Below are 19,074 nucleotides of genomic sequence, written 5' to 3' on the forward strand. Positions count from 1 at the left end.
TTTGTTAAACAAAAGAGAGGCCTGAGTTCTCCCTGTTTCCACAAACGTTTCTCGCCAAATCCAAAAAAAATACACCACGGGAAACCAGTGTTTCAGATTGGAACACACTCGCACGTAACATCAGTGGGGATTATAACAATAGGTCTGGAGAAGGTTACAGAGATGGTGAGAGGCTCAATCAGGAAAGGATTCGAAAACAAAGAAGCAAATGTTAAAATTGAGACCTGGTCAGTTTGGGAGCCAATGATAGGCGAGCAAGCACAGGGTGAGGGGCGAAGGGTCCACAGCGGCGCAAGGGAGGGGAAACTCAGTAAATCAGTTAGATGAGTAGATGGTGCATGTTGGGATACAGAGCTCACAAAGACTGTAGCAGGCGCAAGGGAATTTGAAAATAATACTTGCACACAAAACGTCCTCACCCAAATCAGATTCAAATAAGTAGATTTTAGTTCCAACTGTCTTATCCATCTGAATAGTGGGAACACACTATTCCCAGATGTATTACATAACTGGGTTGCATTGTGCCTTTGAAACTTGTGATTAATTCCTTGAAAAAGCTTTTTTCAGGTCAACAACCAACACCCTTCTATCAACAGTAACCTGCTCCACACCCTAACATGGGGTCACAAAGGAAACCAAACTCTCCAAGTATCCAGATCTAGGGCTTCCGATTGCACAACAGATAAAACAAGCCCTGGAACTGACGATACAAATCCCATATTATTCTTGGCCTGAGTAAACAACACAAAGGCCCAAGTTTCCCACTCAGCTCATGTCTTTATCTCTCTTAGGGAAGGAAACCTCTACATGATGCTTGCCAGTTCGAAAGCAGATGTACATCAGTGCCAATAACCTCACTTTTATGCATGCACTATCAAATCATAATAACCAACAGCTTAGGAGGGAGAAAAACAAATTGTATTGGCTTAGAACAAAAGGTATATTCCTGCTATAAACTAACAGGCTAAAATTACCCGCATAAACATTGTGTTTTCTCTTTTTACATTGCAATCCTCAAAAACAACTCTCGACCTACAGTGTTGCTGTCTGAGCTACGCACGATGTCCTTTTACTTTTAGAAGGGTATGCTTGGAAAAAATTTGCAAGATGCACGCTCAAAATAATGAAATGCAGATAGAAAAAAAAAATCGCTGAATGCATCACGTTAGATAATGAATTGCAAGAATAAATCACATACACATACCATAGGAAAACAAGAATGTCTGCTACCCCAAAAAAAAGGGCAGTCAAATGGAAGCTGTCTGCCTAACTCAAAACTAAACACTTCTACTACTTCCCTCACGTTACTTCATCTCTCCCTCTCACAGGTTACATGAGTACCCCGTTGTATTACCAGTGAAGTTGGTCAATGAGATATTATTCCTCTTCAAGTGTTATCTACATGAGGGGGACGGGAAATGTACTTGGTCAAAAAAAAATCAAGGCTAAATTACCAAGAGCATTATTCTACCAAGTCAGGTAGGTGCAGAAAGTTAGCAGAATCAGAATTTTTAAATCCATCAACAACTATATTTCTGTAATGGCATCTTTTAATACATCAGAAACTCAAATCAGACTGCAAGCACCGTCAGAAGCATTGCACTGACACGAGTAATTACAGCACGCTGCTTGCCACACACTCCTGCTTATACAGTACTCCAATCAAACCATGTCATCTTAGAAGATAAAATTTGAAAAGGCAATTTGTTGAAGTTTGAGCAAAAAAAATTCCCTTACAATTGAAAATGCAACTTTAAAATAAAATCACTTCTCTTGGGAGGAAAATCTGAATTTGTAATATTAAATAATTAATTAAGATTCAGTTTCACACACAATGTCTCCATATAACAAATCACAAGCCATCGGCAATATTGTAGACGAGACCCATGCTCCACTTGGATAAGGCAATCAATGTCTCCCTATATAATGTACACGCTTCTATCTCATAGGGAATTTGTAGCATGTACACATTTGTTGAGGGAATACTTTCTTAAAGTTGCAAATTACTGAAATAATCACTATGTGGCTTTTTTGCTGCTGGGGGAAAAAGTAGTTTAGACCATTTCAACATGGCTAAAAACCAATTCTACTGATGCCAGTTCTACTGGCTTTGCCTTTGTCACAACTAACAATCAGCTCATAGACAGGTAGGAAAAAGTCCAATCAACAAAGATCAACCACAAACAGGGTGGCGCGGAGGTACAGTGGTTAGCACTGCTGCCTCATAACTCCAGGCCGGCCCTGGGTTCGATTCCCAGCTTGGGTCACTGTCTTTGTAGAGTTTGCATGCTTTTCCCGTTTCTGTGTGGGTTTCTTCCGGGTGCTCCAGTTTCCTCCCACACTCCAAAGATGTGCTGGCTAGGTTGATTGGCTATATTGCCCCTTAGTGTCCCAGGATGCTTAGGTTAGAGAGATTAGTGGGGTAAATATGTGAGGTGATGGGGATAGGCTTGGGTGGATTTTTTGCAGAGTCAGTCGGCCAAATGGTCTCTTTCTGCACGGTAGGGATTCTATGAAATAAATGATCATACATATTCCTCATTATTTGACTAGTCAAACCATCTATGTTTATTTCCAGAATACCAACTGCAAAGAAGTAACACAAAACCAAGAAGATACTGGTACAATTTCTTTCAAGTCCTGTGGTCTCCTCACACACACATGGGCATTACTTAAGTTTATATGATTTTAGATATATTAAAAAGTTAAAAACACTAAAACCATCTGCAATGCTTGCCACTGTATGTATCCACGGTGTAACACAGACACACATAACATATCTATATACATATCTATAATTCAGGTGTCTGCCTTCAAGGGAAAGATGCGTCTGTTTTAGCTGTCACCCCTGACTGTACTAGAGAGCAGCACAACTGGGAGAAACATTTGCACCTAACAGCAAGGCAAGGAATACAACATTCCAAAGTAAATAATTTTTTCAACATTTTGTGCAGTGTAGGCAATTAATGAGGATTTCTTAGTAAAAAGAATTGTTTGAAATGAGGTTAACATTGAGAAACGAGATTAACAAGGAGCAATGATTTTACCAAGCATTTTAGGCTGATTGGTGTTAATAAATTGTCCCTAAATTAGACCTCCCTTAATCTGGCGCACATACAATTCTCTAAATTTGCACCCCTTTACTGTGAAGTCCAAGAGATGTAGACAAAAGTCATAGGTAGGAGGAGGATTGGAATGAGGCACTCACTGAGTGTTAAAATGGGTGGCACGGGCTTGTAGGACCGAAAGGCCTGTTTCTTCTTTGTTTTTGTTCTTTGTTCCTGCGCTGTGTTGTTCTTTGTTCATTACTGATAGCTAGTACTTCCACGAACACACCAAAATTCAATGTAACAGGTCAAAATAAATCTTGTATGGCAGATAAATATTCATAGAATCCCTACAGTACAAAAGGAGGCCACTGGGCCCATCGAGTCTATACTGACCACAATACTACCCAGGCCCTATTTCCATAACAGCACACATTTACCCTGCTAATCCCCCTGATGCTAACGGGCAATTTAGCATGACCAATCAACCTAACTTGCACATCTTTGGACTGTGGGAGGAAACCAGAGCACCCGGAGGAAACCCACGCAGACACAGGGAAAAAATGCAAACTCCACAAAGGCAGCGGCCCGAGGTGGGAATTGAACCTGGGACCCTGACGTTGTGAGGCAGCAGTGCTAACCACTCTGCCCACCTTGCCGCCCATTGATAATAAATTGATGTTCACTTACAAAATGTAGCCACATAAATCTACCAAGAATTGTGTGTTATGAAACTATTAGATTTTTTCAATCCTATTATCAGTGCACTAAAACAAAATACTAGAAATTCTGGAATTGGAAATAAAAACAGAGCATGCTGGAAATTCACCACAGGACTGGCAGCATCAGAGAGAAACTGAGTTAATGTTTCAGGTCAACAACCTTTCATCTGGTCTGCGAGTTAGAGAGGCATCAGGTTTCAAGCAAATTAAAGGAGAGGAGGGCAAAAAAGGAAAAAGGTAAGCCTGTGATATGGTGCAAGACAGGAGGAATTAAATGACAAAACTGTGATGAGCAAGGCCAAAGGGAGTGGCAACATAGCTCAATGGCACAGTGATTGCCTCACAGTGCCAAGGACCCGGGTTCGATTCCCAGTTTGGGTCATTTGTCTGTGTGGAGTTTACATGTTCTCCCCATGTCTGCATGGGTTTCCTCTGGGTACTCTGGTTTCTCCCACAGTGCAAAATACGCGGGTTAGGTTGATTGGTCATGCTAAATTGTCCTTTGGTGTCGGGAGATTAACAAGGTAAATACATGGGGTTACGGGGATATGGCCTGGGTGGGATTGTTGTCGATGTAGGCCCAATGGGCTGAATGGCCTCACTAGGAATTCTATGAAAGGATCTGTCTAGAAGAGGTGCAAATGGCAGCACTGTGAGCATCGTAAAACAAAAAAAAGTGAAAATCCAAAGGTAAGCAAAGCAAAAAGAAACATAATGAAAGGTTACAATTTGAAATTAGTGAACTCAATGTTAATCCCAGCACGCTGGAGAACTGCCGAAGCAAAAGATGAGGTTCCTGAACTTCAATGAAACACAACAGAGAGGTTAACATGAGAACAAAGTGGAGAATTATACTAACAGTTTGGGCTGAAAGGAAACATTCAAAATGTCAGTTGCCCAATCTGCATTTCATCTCCCCAGTGTAGAGGGTGCGGCACCATGTGTGGCAAATATAAAACCAAGGGAACAGCAGCATAGCGGGAATGTTGCTGAACAAGTAATCCGAAGACTGTGACTAATGCTGTGTAATTGGAATACCACCATGGCAGCTGGGATATCTAAAATTCAATTAATGAGTAAATCGTAATAAAATGCTGGTCTCAGTAATGACAGCCATGAAACTGCCAGATTGTTGTAAAAACCCATCTGGTTCACTAATGTCCTTGAAAGAAAGGAAACTTACAGTCCTTATCTAATCTGGCACACGTGCTTCCAGATGCACAGCAACATGGTTGACTCTTACCTGCTCTCTGAAATGGCCTAACAAGCCACTCAGTTGTACCAAACCACAACAAAAGTCAAATTAGAACAAACAGGATGAACCATCCAACGCCAACCTGGCAACACCTAGCCCAGCCAACACGGCATTGCCCTTACTAACAACTAGGGACTTGTTCCAAAATTCGGAGATCTGTCCCACAGGGTAGTCATATTCACAAACTTAAATAGTCACATTCAGCAAATCATTACCTACAGCCAATGTCCAAGGAAGGAAACCTCCTGCTGATTATCACCAGGCACCCTTCCTCAGCTGATGCAACAATGCTCCTCAATTTTCAACACCATTTGGTAGAAGCACTCAGAGCAACAAGGACACAGAAGGTATTCTAGATAAGAAACTTAGTTGGCTGGACAGCTGGTTCACGATGCAGAGCGATACCCAAAGTCCGGGTTCAATTCCTGTACCGGCTGAGGTTATTCATGAAGGGCCCACCTTCTCAACCTTGCCCCTGTGATCCTCAGGTTAAATCACCACCAGTCAGCTCTCCCCCTCAAAGGGGAAAAACAGCCTTTGGTCATCTGGGACTATGGTGACTTTACCTTTTATTAACCTTTACCTTGTTGAAACTCACAGCAGCACATCCACATTGTCAGGCACTCAGCAGCAGTAAGGTGCTGTGCTGTTCTGGTCCTTACCTCTCATCTTCCTTTCCCTTTTTTTGCCTAGTCCTGAAGTAACCTCCTGATGTATTTAAATCTATTGTGAAAAACTTCACATTATTTTAAAATCAAGAACAATTTCAGTGTTTCATCAAGGAAATATAACAATGACATAAGATTTTCCACAGGGATGAATGCACTGGATGAATGCACTACACACAAAAACATTTAAAGGATTATAAAGCTAGTGCACTATTTTTGATGTGGGAAACTCACACTAAAAGTGAAATAGTTTCCACTGAACACAGGGTTTAACCTAGGCTGCCACTTCCCTGAAGCTACACCATCTCTTATCTTTGAAACACTCATTTTGCTTCTATCACATTCAGAGGTTAGATTATCAAAAGGATGCTATGCAGGACTGGAAACTGTCCTATTCAATTCTGAGATGTCATCCTTGCCCAGTGGAATGAAATTTGGAAGAACGACAAGTGACTTGCCACCTCAGGACACTTTGTACTGTCATTCAATCTTTTATGAAGTTTTGAAGATTAGCAAAAGGATGAAAATGGTAAAGGTTCTTGTTCCATTCTGTTGGCACCCTGATGCGTGAAGCAAAACGCTTTTTTAAAATGATGAATAGCTACGTTACACAGAGCAGGAGAGTTCGAACCCTAACCTGTGCTGAGCTGCTGAGGCAATTATCCTCTACATTATACAATACACCAATGGACCTGCTTCTGAGTACTGTCTAAGGACTTCCTCAGCAAATGTCTTATGTACAGATGTGTGATGGCCACAAGATCAGGCTTGGCCATGACACCCCCCCTGGACCAAATAGCCCAAAACCATCCACTGTCAATGGCAACATTAGTCAGCAGAAGTAGTTGAGCTTGAAGTTTCTCAAAGGTTTATCTGAGGAGTTAACAATTATAAATTCGGGAGTTTTTTCTTAAATTCCCCAGTATTTTCTTCAAACAAGAGGTTTCAGACAGCTTTTTTTCTCACATGGCTCATTTCCATCAACATAATCAAATTAGTCATGATGAGATATAGAGAGGCAATAAGCTGTACTCCGCATTGTGAAATCCTGTATCCCGAAACAACCAAGTGACACTTTCAACTCCTATTTGTACAAACTCTGTGAACTGCCACTTGGTGTTGATTGGACATGAATGACTGGTTGGGTTACATGTTTCAAATCAATCTGAGATGCAAATGGTTATTTTTTGGATGGTTAAAACATTCATGCTATTCGTTATTATGAATAACCAAAACAGGTTACTTCAATGTCTAATTTTTACAAAATGCTTTGCACAAAACATGCACTTGGATTTTAAGTCTACTAGATAAAATCAAATATTTGTAATTATAAATTCATCCTTTAAATGGAAAAATATTAAACGGCTTAGCACTTCACATCACCAAGTCAGAGACTACCTTTGTCTGAAGAATTAAGGTGAGCGTGGAAAGTTCATGAAAAACATGATATTCCAGCACACGAGGTTAATAATTCAATTGCATGCTGTAAATACCTGCTGAAAACTGTCCCGCACGTGGCTTTGATCTTCAGGATGGCAAAACTCTACAATATCCTTTCCAAGTAGCTCCTGGCAAGAAAAGAGAGATCAAGAATATTTAAGTAAAGGGAACTGGACCATCAATCCTAGTAATGAGTCAATCTTGCAGTGTACTGAGGTCTTACTCTGACTGGCTCCCTTCAAGCATGGCTGCTTACTGACAGAACACAATTAGCATATACAGTAATATAAATCCCATGGCATTGTTTACAATTTTTGAAGGTTGTTTCTCTGTTTCTGCGCACTTGTCTCCTGTTAATGGTATTTTAACTGTGTGTTTAATTGTACTCAGGGAGTGGGCATTAACCTGGGATTCACCTGTGCTTGCATACGTCAAAACAGAATGAAACTGGCTTTTGACTTTGGACTTAAACCAGACAGCCACTTCCCTGAAGATACAATGCCATCTGATATCTTTGAAGTATTGTGTTTTCCACCATCCAGTCCAGAGGTTAGATTATCAAAAGGAAGCTATGCAGGATTGGAAACTAAAGCTGTTCTGCTCAACATGAGCTCCATGATATACAATGGGCCGAATTTCCAATACAGAAGCAATCAGCTTGAGTCAGGAAATTTCCCACCTTGTCAGATCCAATTTTCACTCCAGGAGCTGAGGGGAGGATAGAGTAAACCATCAACCTCTGAAAGAGATCAGAGGCGGCCTCAGAGGTAGACAAATGCCAAGGCAGGCTGTTTAGAAGCTGTTAGTCCCTTTAGCCCTCACCTTACTGCCCTCCCATGCCCCCTCATATATTCTATTCCACCCAGGTGCCAATGCATCTCCCCCACCAACATTCCCTGTCCCTCAGACACACCATGCCACTTCCATGGTCACTCTACAAATATGGGCGGACCTCAGGAATCACATGGAGGTGAAGAAGAGCAAATTTCTAACAATTTAATACAATTCTCAAACACACTTGAAATAGAGCAAAAATCTACAGTTGAAACTCATTAAAGCCTTTAAATCATCAGTCATTAATCTGTTATAAAAAATAATCAGTAATCACAATAAAGTTAGCTAATCCTTTAAGTTTATTTAAGCTATCAAACTGTGAATTTAGAATGCCTGCTGAGATAATTGTATCTTTTGAAACTCAGTGAATGGTTTATTCCACAATTTAAAATGAATGTCTAAACCTCACCTGTGCAGTGCATGAACTTCAATATATTCATAACACAATCAGGACAGCACAGTTACTAGCAATGCTGCCTCACAGTGCCAGGACCTGGGTTTGATTCCCAGCTTGGGTGACTGTTTGGAGTTTGCACGTTCTCCCCATGTCTGCATGGATTCCCTCCAAATGCTCCAGTTTTCTCCCACAGTCCAAAAGACGTACTGGTTAGGTTCATTGGCCATGCTAAATTTTCCCTCAGTGCACCCTAACAGGCACCGGAGTGTTGCGACTAGGGGATTTTCACAGTGACTTCATTGCAGTATTAATGTAAGCTGACTTGTGACACTACTAAATAAACTCCAAATTCAAGTGTAGTAAGATCATAAGGAACAGGTGCAGGAAAAGGCCATATGGTCCCTCAAGCTTGCTCTACCTTTTAATGAGATCATAGTTGATCTGGTCATGGTTTTAATTCCACCTTACTGCCTGCCTCCCATCACCCTTGATCTTTTGTAGAACAAAGAACTGTCTAACTCAGCCTTGAGTATATTCAATGATCCAGCCTCCATTGCTTTCTGTGGAAGGGAATTCCAAACACTATTTACTGAGAGAAGAAATTCCTCCACAGCTCCATCTGAAACAGGAGATCCCTTATTTTCAAACTGTGCCCTCTAGTTCTAGAATCCCCCAATGAGGAGAACCATCCTGTCAGCATCTACCCTGTTAGGAGAAATGTAGTAAGAAGTCTCACAACACCAGGTTAAAGTCCAACAGGTTTACTTGGTGACAAAAGCCACTAGCTTTCGGAGCACTGCTCCTTCATCAGGTAAGTGGGAGTTCTGTTCACAATCAGGGCATACAAAGACACAAACTCAATTTACAAAATAATGGTTGGAATGTGATTCTTTATAGGTAATCAAGTCTTAAAGGAACGCATTGTCTATACCTTTACATGGATTTCCAGCATTGTTGGCTCTCTTAGGCCAGTCTGAAGTCATAATCACAAGCTGTTTTATAAAATTAGGCTGGGACACTCGCCATAATTGCCTGCACGTGATCACCTTAGGAGGTAAGTTGGTTCTAAAATTGTCATGGAAGAAATTTGAAGTGACTACAGTATTTACATATACTACAGCCACAAGTATTTCTCTAACTGTCTACTCACCTTTAAGCCTTTCTTCTGTTCCATATAAATCAGTGTCAGGTTTCTATGAAAAAAGTGCTGTCTTGATTTCAGTAATTAACAAAAAAAAAGACTTTCTGGGTGTGACTAATCAACACTCTTTGGTTTTGATTGGACTTTCTAATTGTCTGTAAAGTGTTGGTGTAATTGCCTACTTGGCAGACAGAAATACACATTTCACTCTGTAGCACCCTGGAATGTCTCATCGTGCGGATGGTGCTAGAAAAGACAAACTGCTGCTATTGTTGCAGGGCTTGCAAACATCTCAAGGACAGTTGCACAAATAGGGTTAAACACAGTTGGTTAAAATGCTGGATTTGTTTTAGAGTTTTCCACAAAAATAAGACGGTCGAGATTTTCTATCATGTGACATTAGCCACAATTATTTTTGGCTTTAACCTCGCTTAAGTCAAGTTTAAAAACAGTTCAAAAGAACTGCTCAGGAACAGATGACTGATCTGATATTACACACGCATATTGTGGCTGTGTAGATCAAGCATAATCAGTAAGTTATTACCTACTTTGGAAATTCTACATTTGTGAAATTCAAAAAAAAATGTAGCCAACTATGCAGTATTTTGGGTTGTTTGACTAAAATTCACCAGAGCTAGTGTTTTGTTGGCTCTCGTCTGTATTTGGCCCACTGATATTGATTTGTACTAACTCCCTTGATTTGACACGAGTTGACTGCAGCTCAAAGCAATATAGAGATTTACTGCTCTGAACAAATCCTAAAAGTACAGAGATCGTTTCATATACTTGTCTTTTACTGAAATTTCAGCATGTAGTTTCTCCAGGGGCCATGATTTTCCACTCGATCTGACTACCGACCTCGCAAAATCTTCTCATGTAGTTCTCGTAATGTACTGTAGAACTTAACTGAAATCAAGCTAAATTTCAGGTGTTACAATAACACAGAGAAAACACAGGAAATTAAGAATTAGGAGCAGAAGCAGGCAAATACAGCCATTCAAGCCTGCTCCACCACTCAATCAGATCATGGTTGATCTCTTCCTGATCTCAGATCCACCTCCCCACCTGTTCCCCATATCCCTTTATCCTGTTTTTTACTAGAAATATATTTATCTCTTTCTTGAAACCATTCAATGATTCAGACCCTACAATGCTATGGGGCAGTGAGTTCCACAACTCACCATCCTTTGCGAATAGTAGTCCCTCCTTTTCTTAGTTTTAAATCTACCACCTCTCAACCTATACCTGTGATCTCTTGTTCTAGATTGCCCCTTAAGAGGGGACATTTGGTCCAGTTTACTTTACCAATCCCTTTTAAAATTTCATATATCTTGATCAGATTCTCTTTCATCCTTCTAAACTCCAACAAGGATAAGCCCAAACTGTTTAATCCCTCCTTAGACGTCAATCTCCAGAATCAATCTGGTGAACTTCCTCTGGACTGCCTGAAATGCCACCACATCTTTCCTCAAATAAGGAGTCCAGACCTGGACATATTACTCCAGACCTGGTCTCATCAACACTCTATACAATTGCAACAACACTTCTCTACTTTTATACTCCAGTCCCTTTGCAACAAATGCCAACATACCATTTGCCTTTTTTATTACATGCTGTACCTGCATATTGACTTGGTGATTCATGAACAAAGACATCCAGATTCCCTCTGCCGAATGCATTTTGAATCTGCTTTCCATTTAGATAATAATTTGCCTTTCTATTTTTCTTCCAAAATGGAAAACCTCTCGCTTATCCATATTAAATTCCGTCTGCCAAATATTGGCCCATTCTCCTAAATCTATCTATATCAGTCTGTAAAATCTTTATCTCCTCTTCACTGCCTATTTTCCCACTTATTTTAGAATTAGCCTCGAATTCTGCTATGTTACACTCTGTCTCTGCTTGCAGATAATTTGTTCTAACAGTGAGGAGAGCCCTAAATAAGACTGCAAACATCCTACCACCAAAACTAACCTGTGGTTGATAGCCAATGACAGTGATGCATCGATGATCCACAAAGGTAAAGAGTCCATCCGAGTTGTGCCTGGACAGGAATTCTGTGGGGATGGCGAGTCCATTCATATCCATACATACAGGTGAGCTGGTTACCTTAGAAAATACATTAGAATTGAATATGACAGAGGAGGAATTCTACATTAGAAGACAAAATGTGTTTTATTTTTGGTCTTGGCTTTCAGGCAAAGCACCACTGTGCATTCAGCCTATTTCAGTCACACGGCTCAGACATCTCCTGTTTGGTGCCAAGGAGAGAAAAGGTCGCACCTGTCTGAAGCACAATGAACCACTCACTGACAAGGCAATGACTGTCATCAGCCTCCAGAAAAGACAGAGTTTCAAAAGGACAAATCAACACAAAAAAAAACAATTTCACAATTTGTCCTGCTGGGTGGAGGAATTAATTCTTAACAGTAGACCTGAGGTGGATGACCCCAAAATTACTTTTCTTTTCAAAATAAACTGTCCTACTCCCTTCCTTGAAGGAGCAGCAATTAGAAACCAATCTGTTTGTTTTGTCTAGTTTGTTGCATACTTTCCTATTCTCCCCACCAGCGGCAATTGGCTGCTTCCGAGGAATATAGAAACATGAGGAGCCCATTCCAACCCTTCTCATGTTTCACAATTCAATTCCAACATGGCTGATCTGTATCCTATTTCCAACAATCCAGCTTGGTTCTGTAACCCTTAATACCCTTACCGAATGAAAATGAGCAGCAAAAGGGAACCAAAATAGAAACATCAGGTTGGCAGAATAAAGTACCCATGTGTTTGAAACAAGAAAACAACATATCAACTTAATCCTTTTCCTGATTAGTGGAGTGAACTATTCGTAATTATACTGTACAGTGAATACTATATGAATTCACATCTGGGGTATGTGTTAGACTCCAGCCCACAATGTTGCAATGAATATTTTATGATGAATGCAAGAGATACTTTTGGCTGCGTAAGTCTAATTCCTTGTGGGCAAGAATCAATTTGTCCCAGGGAGGCTGTCGTCAGACATCTCCAGATTCTTGAAAACAAGCATCTACATTTTGAGGTTTCTTTTGAAGGATACTGAGAAACCAAATACTACATAGAAAGATTTTACTGAAATGTTGTTTTTCTTGTTGCTTGATGGATGCTCTGGTAAACAACTGTCAAAAATAAAAATAAAAATCTGAATGGGTCTGTGTTCTACGAACCGGAACACCAAGCACTTTCTTGTGCTGTTGGAAAATTGTGCATGTCGGGTTTGGCAGGGACTTTGGCACAATGTTACATGCAGGTTAGCAAACTGGGCTCCTGAAACAGTCTAGGAGGCCAAATAAGGAAGGCAGAAAAGTTAAAGAGTCAGTAAAAGAGAGGTACATATCCTAACAAGAAAGGTTAGAAAGTAATTGGTGCAGAGTTTCAAATCCAGCCTAGTTATCTCTTTCCTATTATTTAAGTCTTTGTGAAGTTAGTGAGGGTAGGTTTAAACTGGTCGACAATCATCATAAAACAGTCAGCATTATTTTGCAAACTCAGTCAGATAAGTCACAGGCTAGATGGAATGGGAAATGTTTATAATCTCATGGTAAGCATCCCATTCTGAGATCGTGAGATGTGGATTTAAGCTGTGCTACAAGTGGTATGTGCATGCTTGACATAGACAGTGGCCTCAAAACGACTTGTTTCCTTTCCAATATTTGCCTCAACCTGCAGATAATTTATTAAATGAAATAAAAAACAGATTTTAGAAATATCAAAACAATAACCATCATTACCTTTATATTAAAAATGAAAGAAATGCCATACACAATCTGCACATATAGAATTACAATTTACCTTCATAACAACTCTCAAATAACTGGTCTCAACAGAGCATTTTACAGTTAGATGTCTTGTAAATTATCATAATAGAACAACTGGGTTCAACCAATGGTATTATTATAAACAAGAAAATATTGTAAAAATATCTTCCTAGAGTTCTAAAATGCTTTAATTCTCTTATGCAAGTTGAAAAAATGTTTTTACTCCATTCTTAAGGTTACAAAGCCAATGTGCAGAGTGGACCAGGCAAACCCAAATCCATTCCCTTACTTATTCCAAATTCAAATTCAAACTGCATCTACTTTATGGTCCCCATAAGTGAGACATACACGATCCAAGCTGACAAGGTAAGGGATTGCACCCCCTCTCGGACCTCTTATGTTAGTTTGAAGTGAATAAATTGTTAACTCACTGAATGGGTTTGTATCTTATTGGGATCTTCTTCAATCAACTTCAGCTCCTACACAATGCTTCTTACTGCTTTTACTTTCTAAATTTATTTTCTAAAAATGCCAAAATGAAGATTCTATTCAACATAGATGAGCAATTCCAGTTTGTAATACCATTTACATTTCCTTAGACGTATACATTTGGAATATAACAGCAGACACACTTCAATATATAAAACTTCAAAAAAAACACGAAGATGAGTGGAAAAGCAAATTGCATGGAAGGCGCGGAAAGTCTGCAGAGAGATCTGGATAGGCTGAGTGAGTGGGCAAGGACCTGGCAGATGGAGTTAATGTTAGCAAATGTGAGGTTATCCACTTTGGTAGAAATAATAGTAGGAGGGATTATTATTTAAAAGGCGAAAAGCTGCAGCATGCTACGGTGCAGAGGGACCTGGGGGTCCTTGTGCACGAATTGCAAAAACCCAGTCTGCAGGTGCAGCAGGTGATCAAGAAGGCGAATGGGATGCTGGCCTTTATAGCGAGGGGGATAGAATATAAAAGCAGGGAGGTCTTTCTGCAACTGCACAGGGCACTGGTGAGGCCACAGCTGGAGTACTGTGTGCAGTTTTGGTCGCTGCATTTGCGAAAGGATATATCGGCCTTGGAGGGAGTGCAGAGAAGGTTCACTAGGCTGATACCAGAGATGAGGGGGCTGGACTATGAGGAGAGATTGAATAGACTGGGTCTGTACTTGTTGGAGTTTAGAAGGCTGAGGGGGGGATCTTATAGAGACATATAAGATAATGAAGGGGCTAGATAGGGTAGAGGTAGAGAGATTCTTCCAGCTTAGAAAGGATGGCAGAACTAGATGGCACAGCCTCAAAATAAGAGGGGGGGGGGCAGTTTAGATCAGAGTTGAGGAGGAACTTCTTCACTCAAAGGGTGGTGAGTCTCCGGAATTCTCTGCCCATTGAAGTGGTGGAGGCTACCTCGCTGAATATATTTAAGTCATGGGTAGATAGATTTCTGATAGACAAGGGAATTAAGGGTTACGGGGAGAAAGCGGGAAAGTGGAACTGATCCACTTCAGATCAGCCATGATCTTGTTGAATGGCGGGGCAGGCTCGAAGGGCTAGATGGCCTCCTCCTGCTCCTATTTCTTATGTTCTTAACTTCATTAGTGAAATTTATCAATATTCTAATGCCCTGTGCAATAATGATAAGGGAGATAACTACTACAAAGACATTACAACACTGATGACTAACCATACAGACTAGGATGATTTCAGGTTTGTCATGAAATGCATTGGTCTTTGTGTTAAATCAGCAGTCTGTGAAGCTTGTAATATTTAAGGTACAGGATGATCCAAACTTGTTACATTAGTTCCTGCCTAGCAAAAGGGTAGGACTCTGTGGGAGTGTTTTGATAGGTCATCAAATCTGTTCAAGGCTCAGGGAACAGTTCTTTTTGAGGTAGTCAGTTTAAGGCAGTCAGGCAGTCAACAAGTGTCACAGAGACAGGGACAAGAATAGGTCACATTAAGTTAAAAGAAGGGAGCAAAGAAGTAGGCTCCAATTTGAAGGAAGTCTGCGAACTGCAGCTATGACTCCATACCATAGGCTGCAGAGGCAAAGGTACCCCTTTGCAGCAGTGGTGTTCTGCTTGGCATGGCCATCAGTCTGAAACTGTTCTTCTAAACTAGTGTTTGAGTTTACTTGGGAATCGAAGGAGAGTATAGGCGGTGTAGGAATAGAGTTAAGAGAGAAATCAAGGAGGTAAAAAGGGGACACAAAATTGTTTTGGCAGATAAGGCAAAGAAGAATCCAAAGAGCTTCTACAAATACAGAAAGGGCAAAAGAGCAACAAGGAGGGAATCATAAGGATCAACAAGGTCATCTATGTGGATCCACAAGAGGTGGATGAGATCGTAAATGAATATTTCTCATCAGTGTTTACTGTTGAGAAAAGCATAGATGTTAGGGAACTTGGGGAAATAAATGGTGATGTCTTAAGGAGTGTACATATTACAGAGGTGGTGGTGCTGGAAGTCTTAAAGCGCATCAAGGTAGATAAATCCCAGGGACCTGATGAAGTATATCCCAGGACATTGTGGGAGGCTAGAGAGGAAATTGCGGGTGCCCTAGCCAAGGTATTTGAATCATCGATAGGAGTGAGGTGAGATTGGAGAGTGGCAAATGTTGTGCCTTTGTTTAAATAGGGCTGCAGGGAGAAGCCTGGGAACTACAGGCTAATGAGCCTCACATCTGTGGTGGGTAAATTGTTGGAAGGTATTTTGAGAGACAGGATCTACAGGCATTTAGAGATGCAAGGACAGATTAGGGACAGTCAGCATGGCTTTGTGAGTGGAAAATAATGTCTCACAAATTTAATTGAGTTTTTTGAAGGGGTAACTGAGAAGGTAGATGAGGGCAGTGCAGTTGATGTTGTCTACATGGACTTTAGCAAGGCCTTTGACAAGGTACCGCATGGTAGGTTGTTACATAATGTTAAATCTCACGGGATCCAGGGTGAGGTATCTAAATGGATACAAAATTGGCTTCTTGACAGAAGCCAGAGGATGGTTGTAGAGAGTTGTTTTTCAAACTGGAGACCTGTGACCAGTGGTGTGCCTCAGGGATCAATGCTGGGTCCACTGTTATTTGTCATTTATATTAATGATTTGGATGAGAATATAGGGGGCATCGTTATTAAGTTTGTAGATGACATCAATATTGGTGGCATAGTGGATAATCAAGAAAATTATTTCCAATTGCAATGGGATCTTGATCAATTGGGCCAGTGGGCTGACAAATGGCAGATGGAGTTTAATTTAGACAAACGTGAGATGATGCATTTTTGTAGACAGAACCAGGACAGGACTTACTCAGTTAACGGTAGGGCGTTGGGGAGAGTTACAAAACAACGAGATCGAGGGGTACATGTTCATAGCTCCTTGAAAGTGGAGTCACAGGTGGACAGAGTGGTGAAGGTGACATCTGGCATGCTTGGTTTCATTGGTCAGAACACTGAATACAGGAGCTGGGACATCTTACTGAAGTTGTAGAAGACATTGGAAACGCCACACTTGGAATACTGTGTGCAATTCTGGTCACCCAATTACAGAAAGGATATTATTAAGCTATAAAGAGTGCAGAAGAGATTTACGAGGATGCTACTGGGGCTTGGTGGATTGAGTCATAAGGAGAGACTTTTTTTTCTGAAGCATAGGAGGCTGAGGGGTGATCTTATAGAGGTCCATAAAATAATGAGGTGCACAGATCAGCTAGATAGTTAACATCTTTTCTGAAAGGTAGGACAGTCTAAAACTAGAGAGCATAGGTTTAAGGTGAGTGGGGAGATGTATAAAAGTGTCCAGAGGGACAATTTTTTCACAGAGAGGGTGGTGAGTGTCTGGAACAAGCCACCAGAGATAGTAGTAGAGGCGGGTACAATTTTATCTTTTAGAAAGCATTTAGATAGTTACATGGGTATAATGGGTATAGACGGATATGGGCCAAATGCAGGCAATTGGGATTAGCTTAGGAGTTTTAAAAAAAAAGGTGGCATGGACAAGTTGGGCCGAAGGGCCTGTTTCCATGCTGTAAACCTCTATGACTCTGACTCTATGAGATGGAATCTCAGAAGATGAGATTGAAATCCTGTAAAGTGGGCCATTGTTAAAGCCACTTGAGTGGGAGCAACGTAGAATTCTAAGGAGTGATCTTTGAAGGTAAAGCTCATGAGACAGAGTTTCAATAAGATCGTCTGACTTGGTGTTTACTGATGTCTGGATGGGTTCTTGATAAAACTACGGACTCAGTCTGGGTTGCATCTGCCATTTGCTCTATAGTGTAGTGGGGCAGTTTATTAATTTGCATGTAACTCATACTTTCCCTGAATATTAAGAGTAAAAGACTGATATTATAAATTGTTTTCTTTTTCTGAGATTGTATAGTAAAGTTTGTCTTTGTTTGTTTACAACCCATAGAATACTGTGGCTTTATTCCAAAAGCAAATGTTTTGAATCCCAGCCTTTAAATATTTTAAACAAACTGTCACTGGCCCCTATCAAGATCTCCCGCCACATCCTGAAATAAGGGAAGGCCCATAACAGGTTCGCTTCTTGAATTCAGGGCTAGCGGTGTGGTAGCTTCAGCATTCCAGGACTAAAGAAGATATCAACCAATCTAGTTTCCTGCTCATGTGCTACCCAGTGATGCTGTTGGAAAAAAGTACTCATGTGGATGTTGGTAATGCAAAGATTGTGCTTCGCTAACACTTGCTGTCTGAGCTTACATACCAGAGAAACGGGAACTTGGGCAAGATTCTGGCACATACAGGACTTCTCTCCAGAAGGGAAGGGAAATAAACTAGGAAAATATTTTACAATAAATCAAATCATCCACTAGGTCCACCTCAAGATTTTTTATTATACCTCCTCGAGTCTAGCTCTAGAAAAGCATTAGCAGAGACTTAGTTGAAAGTCTTAAACTAGGAAGGGTGTGCAACAGCAGAACTGAATTGGAGGGACAAAAGTAAATTAGAACAGGCTAGTAGGAAAAGATATCAAAAGATCACACTCAACAAAAATGGTTACCCCTTGTTCAACAAGCAATCGCACAGGTACTTTATGTACAGCACATCCAGACAGGATAGCTATGTCCATAGGGTCATCCAAAAGTTAATTAATACATCTGATTTTGTTTTTCCTGGATTCCTTTTCAATTTAAGTGCAATTATAGACCGACAATAACTTACAAAAATCTCAACTGGCAGCTGCTTTCGAGGTCAAAAGGGCTTTTAAAAAGGAGATTAAAGGCACATGGTAAAGCTGCATTTCATACCTGAAAATAATTGAGCAACTTTAGGGCTTAGGGGTTTTATATAGAATACATCACTAGCAGCAACCAGTACCACTGGAGGTTTAATTAAACATAAGAGTGCAAAACATTATCAAAGCACAGCACTTTATAACAGGCACATAACACGTACAAACTGCAGAGACTGGCAGCAACAATGTCAAAAATAAATAAACTCAATAATGTAAATATTAGAGCCTTAATGGAAATTAGACAGTTGGCAGAGCAGGACATGTTGTCAAAGCTTTTCATCTTGCACTTTTCAGGACAAATGCAAAATTATCAAATTTTGAAGGGTTTCACAGAAATAGGAACCTGATTGGTTGGCAAGTGGACTGTGATTGGTCACAGTGTTGCCACTGAAAATGCACCAGGGAACAGTCACTCCAGAACTTTTGTTTAAATTCAAAAAATGCAAGTCGATTCTGATTGATTGAGATGTGCGATGGGCCATGCACGAGGGGGAACAGAGCATGCTTGGACAAATTCATTTAGCTTGAAA

At 40.5% G+C, this 19,074-nt stretch overlaps 1 protein-coding gene across 5 annotated transcripts in view; it reads right to left on the reverse strand.

The window, feature by feature from the left end:
* Positions 1–19,074, reverse strand: part of arnt2 (aryl-hydrocarbon receptor nuclear translocator 2) — a 369,880-nt gene that overhangs the window by 130,478 nt on the left and 220,328 nt on the right. For all 5 annotated transcript variants that reach the window (XM_080214131.1, XM_080214130.1, XM_080214133.1 and 2 more), the window contains 2 exons: positions 11,479–11,613; positions 7,186–7,260 (listed from right to left, as the gene is read on the reverse strand). In XM_080214131.1, coding sequence (XP_080070257.1) covers positions 7,186–7,260; positions 11,479–11,613 — 210 coding nt within the window. The remainder of the gene's footprint in view (positions 1–7,185; positions 7,261–11,478; positions 11,614–19,074) is intronic.

Source organism: Carcharhinus amblyrhynchos, chromosome 28, assembly GCF_965287045.1.
Source record: "Carcharhinus amblyrhynchos chromosome 28, sCarAmb.v2.hapA, whole genome shotgun sequence".
In the NCBI taxonomy this organism is placed as follows: Eukaryota; Metazoa; Chordata; class Chondrichthyes; order Carcharhiniformes; family Carcharhinidae; genus Carcharhinus; species Carcharhinus amblyrhynchos.